The 8,330-nt window shown below is 51.4% G+C and overlaps 1 protein-coding gene across 1 annotated transcript in view; it reads right to left on the bottom strand.

The window, feature by feature from the left end:
• TONSL (tonsoku-like, DNA repair protein) overlaps positions 1 to 8,330 on the bottom strand; it is a 38,820-nt gene that overhangs the window by 29,914 nt on the left and 576 nt on the right. The window contains exons 2-4 of the mRNA XM_015422824.1: positions 4,776 to 4,871; positions 3,653 to 3,795; positions 1,620 to 1,803 (exon numbers count right to left, since the gene is read on the bottom strand). Of these exons, the coding sequence (XP_015278310.1) occupies positions 1,620 to 1,803; positions 3,653 to 3,795; positions 4,776 to 4,871 (423 nt within the window). The remainder of the gene's footprint in view (positions 1 to 1,619; positions 1,804 to 3,652; positions 3,796 to 4,775; positions 4,872 to 8,330) is intronic.

Here is an 8,330-nt window from a genome sequence, read left to right as displayed (position 1 = left end):
CTTCCCAGGCTTCTGAGCAGCCTTAGCCAGTTTGGTGTAGTGGTTAAGTGCGTGGACTCTAATCTGGGAGAACCGAGTTTGATTCCCCACTCCTCCACATGCAGCTGCTGGATGACCTTGGGCAAGCCGTAGTTCTGATAAGAGCTATTCTTGAAAAAGAGCAGTTTCTGTCAAGAGCTCTCTCAGCCCCACCTACCTCACGGGGTGTCTGTTGTGGGGAGGAGAAGGGAAAGGAGTTTGTAAGCCGCTCTAAGACTCCAAGTGAAGGGTGGAGTATAAATCCAATCTCTTCTTCTTCTTCTTCTACTCAAGAGCAGGGTGGGTGTGCCATGCAAGCTGGAGGCTGTAAGACTTAGCAACACTGGGGGTGGTGCGACCTGCCTGTCCTGAGTCATGGGTCATGCGAGATCGCAGTGGCGTAAAAGAAAAAGGTATTCTGGGCTTGACTGGCCTAGAAACTCCTGTTGGAAGGGAAGGAAATCTGACTTGGCACAAACCAGAGGGGGGGGGAAGAGGAGGAGGAGGAGGAGACTGGATTTATACCCCATGGCCCTTCACTACCCAGAGGAGTCTCAGAGCAGCTTACAAACTCCTTTCCCTTCCCCTCTCCACGACAGACACCCCGTGAGGTAGGTGGGGCTGAGAGAGCTCTGACCAAGAACTGCTCTTTTTTTCAAGATCAGCTCTTATCAGAACTATGGCTTGCCCTTCTTCCGAAGATTGAAGACTGGATGAGGAAATTGTTATTTGCAGCCGAAATGGACAAGATGACAAGAAAACTAAATAATAGGGAAGCAGGAGAATTTTATAATGATTGGAAAGATTTAAAGGACTATTTAGAAAAATATTGGGAGCTAAAAGACAATTTGTTTTGCTTTGACAATTATTGAATATGGAAATATTTAAAAGCTATAATATGTATAGAAATTTTTAACATAATGAAGTAAAAGTTACCTAGTGATACATATAAAGGAAGAAATTATAGAAAAACAGAAAAGAAGTAGAAAAGCAGGAGGTCGAAGCACTGTGGGAAGCCATATATAAGAGAGGGAAAAGGGAGGGGGGTAGGATATAACAGAGATAGAGAAAATTAAATGTTAAATGTTAAGGGGATTAATATAGAAAATATTATGTTGAATGTACTTGGTTGTATCCTAAATAAAAATTTTGGTTAAGAACTACGGCTTGCCCAAGGTCATCCAGCAGGTGCATGTGGATGAGGAGTGGGGAATCAAACCCGCTTCTCCCAGATTAGAGCCCGTGCACTTAACCACTACACCAAACTGACATTCCGGAGGTGCTAAAACAGGCCTTCCCTCTCCCAGGCCCTGAATACCCAAGAGTCTGGAGGCATCTGCTCCAGCTGCAAGGATTTACGGCTTGCTGGGTTTCAAAAGCAAACGCTGAAAGTCCTGGGGTGACTTCGGCTAAGTGACAGACTGGTCTTCCAGGGCAGAAAGAGCCCCAAGCCTCCCCCCCCCGGGGGGGGGGGCAAGCTGAACAGTGGGACAGGCCAACAGCACTTGCCTCTGCGGGGGGGGGGGACTTCCCTGCCTGGAAGACCCCACTCAGTCCCTCCCCCATCCAACCCTTTGCTGGGTGGGAAACAAAAGTCCTACCGTCCAGTGTCTCCTCGATAATCGCCAGGCTCTTCGCGAAGGCCTTCTCCGCCTCCTGCAGGGCCCCACTCGAAGCATCGCTCTCGGCCATGAACATGTACGTCCGGCCCAGGGTGGCCCAGGCCCTCTGTTGCTCGATGTGGTTGTGGAGAGACTGCGCCAGCTCCAAGTGGCGGCGCTGGTGCTGTGCAAAGGGACGCAGAGAGGAGGGTCAAGACTACCCTGCTAAGGCCCCGAGGGGAACTCCAGGGGCTACTCTGGCCCAAAGAGGTGCAAAATAGGAGGTAAGAACATAAGAGCAGCCATAGGGCAAGGGATGCTCTGTATTCTTGGTGCTTGGGAGAGGGAGGGCTTCTGGTCTCCTGGCTCCACTGCTGGACCTCCTGATGGCACCGGGTATTTCTGGCCACTGTGTGACAGACAGAGTGTTGGACTGGATGGGCCACTGGCCTCTCTTATGTTCTTTAGGCTGTGCGATTTGGGACCAGTCTGTTACTCTCTCTGCTTCCAGCCACCTCATAGGGAAGAAACAAACTCACTGCAAAACATTTTGTATGCTAAAACGTGTGATAAAGACCCCGAACAACAGTTATCCATTGGCTATGTTAATGAGCATGCATGCACACGGACAGGCACTGGACCTATGTCTGCCCCCACCATTAGCCAGCCCATCCGCAGCCTTGGCAGCATTAATGCCAGCACCTTGCTCAGTTCCACAAGCTCGGTAAGAGTTCACACAGAGTGCCAAACACTGCAGGCCCACAGGTTTGAGAGGCCCACCCGTCTCTTCCCGCACCCCACCGCTCTCTCTCACCCCATCCCTTTCCCTGCACACGTGGTCTGCGTGCAGGCATTCTGCTTTGCAAGGACTCCTTCGCCTCTACAGCTGCTCATAATTACAAGCAGCCAAGAACTCTAAGAGACCACACGTGTAACATTCAGCAATACACCAGGCAGATAAAAGCCCCATTTCTCTACACACCTTCAATGCCTGTCCAAGTGCTAAAGTTTCACTCCACCCCCAGAGAGTCTAAAGAGGTGCAAAATAGGAGGTAAGAACATAAGAGCAGCCATAGGGCAAGGGATGCTCTGTATTCTTGGTGCTTGGGAGAGGGAGGGCTTCTGGTCTCCTGGCTCCACTGCTGGACCTCCTGATGGCACCGGGTATTTCTGGCCACTGTGTGACAGACAGAGTGTTGGACTGGATGGGCCACTGGCCTGATCCAACACTGGCCTCTCTTATGTTCTTTAGGCTGTGCGATTTGGGACCAGTCTGTTACTCTCTCTGCTTCCAGCCACCTCATAGGGAAGAAACAAACTCACTGCAAAACATTTTGTATGCTAAAACGTGTGATAAAGACCCCGAACAACAGTTATCCATTGGCTATGTTAATGAGCATGCATGCACACGGACAGGCACTGGACCTATGTCTGCCCCCACCATTAGCCAGCCCATCCGCAGCCTTGGCAGCATTAATGCCAGCACCTTGCTCAGTTCCACAAGCTCGGTAAGAGTTCACACAGAGTGCCAAACACTGCAGGCCCACAGGTTTGAGAGGCCCACCCGTCTCTTCCCGCACCCCACCGCTCTCTCTCACCCCATCCCTTTCCCTGCACACGTGGTCTGCGTGCAGGCATTCTGCTTTGCAAGGACTCCTTCGCCTCAACAGCTGCTCATAATTATAAGCAGCCAAGAAGTCTAAGAGACCACACGTGTAACATTCAGCAATACACCAGGCAGATAAAAGCCCCATTTCTCTACACACCTTCAATGCCTGTCCAAGTGCTAAAGTTTCACTCCACCTCCAGAGAGGCTGAAGATGCGAGTTTTTGCCACCCTCCAGAGGAGGTGAGTTCCAGAGGACGGGAGATGGGACCAGACAGTTCCTGCTGCATGCTCCAGTTACTCTGAAGCCCTTTGAGGTTGCGGCAGGGAGCAGGAAACGCACCCGGAGCCTAAACCGAGCCACGCCCTGAGCCAAGCGGCACTCCCCCGCTTTGCGCTGAGCCCTCCCCTCCCCAGGGCCTTGTACCTTCAGAGCCGCCTCGTAGCTCTCCAGCTCCGCCAGGCGCTCCCCAATTTTCCGGTGGGCCACAGCACAGCCGAGGACGTCACCCACACTCTCCAAGAGGCGCAGCTCCTGCCGGTGCTCCTCCAGAGCCTCCTGGAAGCGCCCTGCCCGGGACAGAGGAGGAAGCGGTGAGCTCCAGGCACAGAGAGAGGCCGCCTTGCCCGTGACCCCACCAGGGCTAGGGTACAGAGCCTTCAGCCACAGGAGGCCACAGGACAGAAGGGACAGGCAAAGAGATGGGAAACTCTCCAAGACAGAATACTAGAAGAATCCCAAAGCCAGAAATTTACCTCCCCGGCCAGCTGTTCACCTCCCACAATGGGTTTATCCTACTGAGAAGAAGAAGAAGAGATTGGATTTATACCCCATGGCCCTTCACTACCCAAAGGAGTCTCAGAGCGGCTTACAAACTCCTTTCCCTTCCCCTCCCCACAACAGACACCATGTGAGGTAGGCAGGGCTGAGAGAGCTCTGAATGAGAACTGCTCCTGAGAGAACAGCTCTGAGAGAACTTGTAACTGACCCAAGGTCACACCAGCAGCTTCATGTGGAGGAGTGGGGAATCAAACCCAGTTCCCCCAGATTAGAGTCCATGCTCCTAACCACTACACCAAAATGGAGGAGTTGGGATTTATATCCTACCATTCACTCAGACTCTCTGAGCAGCTTCCAGCCTCCTTCCCTTCCTCTCCCCACGACACCCTGTGAGGTAGGTGGGGCGGAGAGACCCCTCAGAGAACTGCTCTTGAGAGAACAGCTCTGAGAGAACTGTGACTGACCCAAGGTCACCCAGCTGGCTGCATGTGGAGGAGTGGGGAATCAAACCCAGTTCTCCCAAATTAGAGTCCCCCTCTCTTAACCACTACCCCAAAGTGGCTCTGCGCCAGGGAGACACACACAGTGTAAAGTCACACCTCCCCATGCCCCAGTGGTCAGCACGCCCCCCCCAGCTAGCCACTTGGGGTTGGGAGACGATCACCCCATTGAACAACTTCAGGGCATCCCTATGGCACAGCTTCTCCCACAAAAGGCCCATACTGGAGATGATGCTCCAGGTATCCCTGACCACGCAACAAACACTCACCGTGGCGAGCCAAGATCTCGCCCAGCTGGTTACAGAGGGCCGCTTCTTCCTGGAGGTCTCCCTTCCTCTGGGCTTTCTCCTTGGCCTTCTGGAGCTCTGGAGGAGCAGAAATATCATCCTCAGGGGCGGAAGAAACATAATGAGCAGTTGTAGGCCCACCCCGATCCCTTTACAGAACAAACAGCCGGGGGCTGTTCCAGAATACATGTAGCTGCCTTATACTGAATCAGACTCTTGGTGCATCAAGGTAAGTCATGTCTATGCAAGCTGGTGGCGGCTGTCCCGGGTCTCTGGCTGAAGTCCTTCACATCACCTCCTACCTGGGCCTTTTACCTGGAGATGCTGCCAGGGATTGAACCCGGGACCTTCTGTATGCCAAGCAGAGGCTCTACCACTGAGCCACAGCCCCTCCCCTGCAAGTACCAGACTGCAGACTAAAGAACATACCCAAAACCCGGCTAGATCTGACCAAGGGTCCGTCTGGCTCAGATGTCTCAGAGAACATTTTGTCCCCGTCAGAGTCCCTGGAGAAATCAGTTTGATTCTTTTGAATGACTGTTATTGGGAACTGTCTGAGCTCTTGACAGAAACTGCTCTTTTTCAAGGACAGCTCTTGTCAGAACTACAGCTTGCCCAAGGTCATCCAGCCAGGTGCAAGTGGAGGAGTGGGGGATCAAACCCGGTTCTCCCAGATTAGAGTCCACACAGTTAACCACTACACCAAACTGGCTCTCAACGGTTACCCCAAATGGTAAATACAAGGGGGACAAAACCTTCAGGGACCATTTGGGGCTACTAAAAGGAACACTTTGGGGAGAGGAAGAGCAGGGAGGGGCCAGGGAAGGGGGGAGACCCCCTGGGGGTTGCAAGGCAGGGAGTAAGAAAGCGTTAGACAGATGGGGTAAGCAGCCACAGGCAGCAGGTAGGCAAGAGGGCAGGGAGAGAAAAAACTGCACTGGCGAAGGATGGGAGAAAAGGAGGGCAGCCAAGCCAGGTAAGAGCAAAAAGGAAGAATCCAGGGCTCAGGAAGGAACAGCGCTTTCCCTCCCCTGCAAATCCTGGTTGGTTGGTTTGTTTTTTTTAACTGGAGATGCTGTCAGGGACTGGACCTGGGACCTTCTGCATGTCAAGCAGATGTTCTACCACTGAGCCACGGCCCCTTCCCCCATTAAAGCACAGTACAAAGAGGCAGGGCTGGCTTGCCTTCAGACAGCCCAAAACGGCTACTACCTGCTGTCCTGCCCTGCCTTTTGGGCCCGATTCTCCAGCATAGGCAGAAGCCTCTTTACAGTGGTGACCTGTGATACCTGGCAGAGCCTCCGTGTACAGAGGCAAGTCTACCTTTCAACCACAGTGATAGATCAAGATGGGTAGTGGTGTTAGTCTGTCTGTAGCAGTAGAAAAGAGCCAGAGACCAGGAGCACCTTCAAGACTAACACAATTAGAATCATGGAATGTCAGAGTTGGAAGGGACCTTGCAGATCATCTAGTCAACCCCCCTGCACTCTGCCGGAGCATAACTGAACGATAGCCCTACATACCTACAACATACCCGAGAGATGGTCGTCCAGCCTCTGCTTGAAAACGTCCAGCGAAGGAGCATCCACCACCTCCCACTGCTCAACCACTCTGACAGATAGGAAGTTTCTCCTGATATTTAGCTGGTAACGACTCCCTTGTCATTTCCACCCATTAGATCTAGTCTTGCAATCCGGAGCAAGAGAGAAGAGATCTGCTCCATCTTCTACATGACAGCCCTTCAGATACTTGAAGACTGCAATCCTGTCCCCTCTAAGCCTTCTCTTTCCCAGGCGAAACATACCCAACTCTTTCAGCCTTTCCTCGTAAGACGTGGATTCAAACCCTCTCACCATCCTGGTTACCCTCTTCGTGGCAGGGGGAGGAGCTTTCATGAGTCACTTGCTCACTTCTCTAGATACCTGGCGAAGTGAGCAGTAACTCATGAAAGCTCATCCCCTCCCACAGGTTTTAGGGTGCCCCTGGACTCTCGCTCTTTTCAACCTGAGGGTCACGGAACAAGAAGGGCTGTGCTCAGGGGAACCCCGCAGAGAAGACGCCACCTGTGGGGTCTGAGTCTAGGATTGTCAACTCTGGCTCAGGAAATACCTGGAGACTTGGGGGTGGAGCCGAGAGAGGGGAGGGGCCTCAGCTAGGTATGATGCCATAGAGCAGGGGTGTCAAACATAAGGGCCAGGAGCCGGAACCGGCCCTCCCTGGGCTCTTATTTATGCGGCCCGCGAGCAACTAGTGCAAAGGAGACTGCTGGGGTGGAGTGGGCGGAGCCACTCTAACTATGGCTTCAGCTTAAAGAAGAGATTGGGTTTATGCCCCGCCCTTCACTCGGAGTCTCAGAGCGGCTCACAAACTCCTTTCCCTTCCCCTCCCCACAACAGACACCCTGTGAGGTAGGTGGGGCCAAGAGAGCTCTTTCCAGAACTGTCCTTGAAGAGAACAGCCCTGGGAGAACTATGGCTTGCCCAAGGTCACCCAGCAGCTGCAAGTGGAGGAGTGGGGAATCAAACCCGGTTCTCCCAGATTAGAGTCCGCGCACTTAACCACTACACCAAACTTGGTGGAACAACTGTGTCTGCAGCAGTCAAGCAGCGTGGGAGCATCTGCCCAGTGCTGCACCGCTGGCTCTCCAGTCTGCCCATGTGGGTTTTTATTTGCACCCCAATCCCAGCCCATGAGGCCTTGCAGTGAGGAGACACCAGTTCGGAGCTTACCAAATGCCGTCCTTTATACAGTTTATATCTCCGGTACCTGACATTAAGTTTTATGGCACACAAGGCCCAGCCCAACAAAGTTACATTTAGCAGAATAAATAAATAAATTTATATCAGATCCGGCCCTCGTAACAAAGGAGTTTGACGCCCCTATTTCGTTATTATTTGTATTTATACCCCGCCCTCCCCACGAACAGGCTCAGGACGGCTTACGAAAGTCGGCATAATGTACCTAGTCAACGTAAAACTTTTAAAACATTTTAAAACAGCTAAAACATTCGCCACATTCAAAACATTTAAAGTGCTCGCGATATTCCTTCAATTAGATGGTGCGCTCTAAGATATCCAGAAGAAAATCCACAAAAAATGGAAAACTGTATAGTGATTGTGCTTAAGTTTTTAAACAGAAGGTATTCCACAGCATTTTGCCCACTGAGAACTACTGTAAACTCTTGTTCCAATAATGTCATGACACATCAGTGAAAATTAATGGTATTTACCAGTTGAGAAACTGACCAGAGATGCTACATGCTCTTCATCTTTCTTCATCTTCATTTGGAAGAAGAAACTTGTCAAAACGGTAGAACATTCCGGAGATCATCAGTTAACAACTCTACCACATTGTTTACTCTAGTTTGTATTCACTTTTTGTATTAGGAGTATATAATTGCTGCTTTAAAACTTCTTAAGCGCAACCACTATACAGTTTTCCATTTCTTGTGGATTTTCTTCTGGATTGTTCAGTAACTGTGACCATCATTTTGAGCTGGCGCTCTAAGATATGCCATCCAAGTTTTCAATTCAGCAG

Source organism: Gekko japonicus, unplaced genomic scaffold (genome assembly GCF_001447785.1).
Source record: "Gekko japonicus isolate JY-2015 unplaced genomic scaffold, Gekko_japonicus_V1.1 scaffold4406, whole genome shotgun sequence".
Taxonomy (NCBI): domain Eukaryota; kingdom Metazoa; phylum Chordata; class Lepidosauria; order Squamata; family Gekkonidae; genus Gekko; species Gekko japonicus.
The sequence above is the reverse complement of the archived record's forward strand: the minus strand, read 5'-3'. Positions and strand labels throughout refer to the sequence as shown.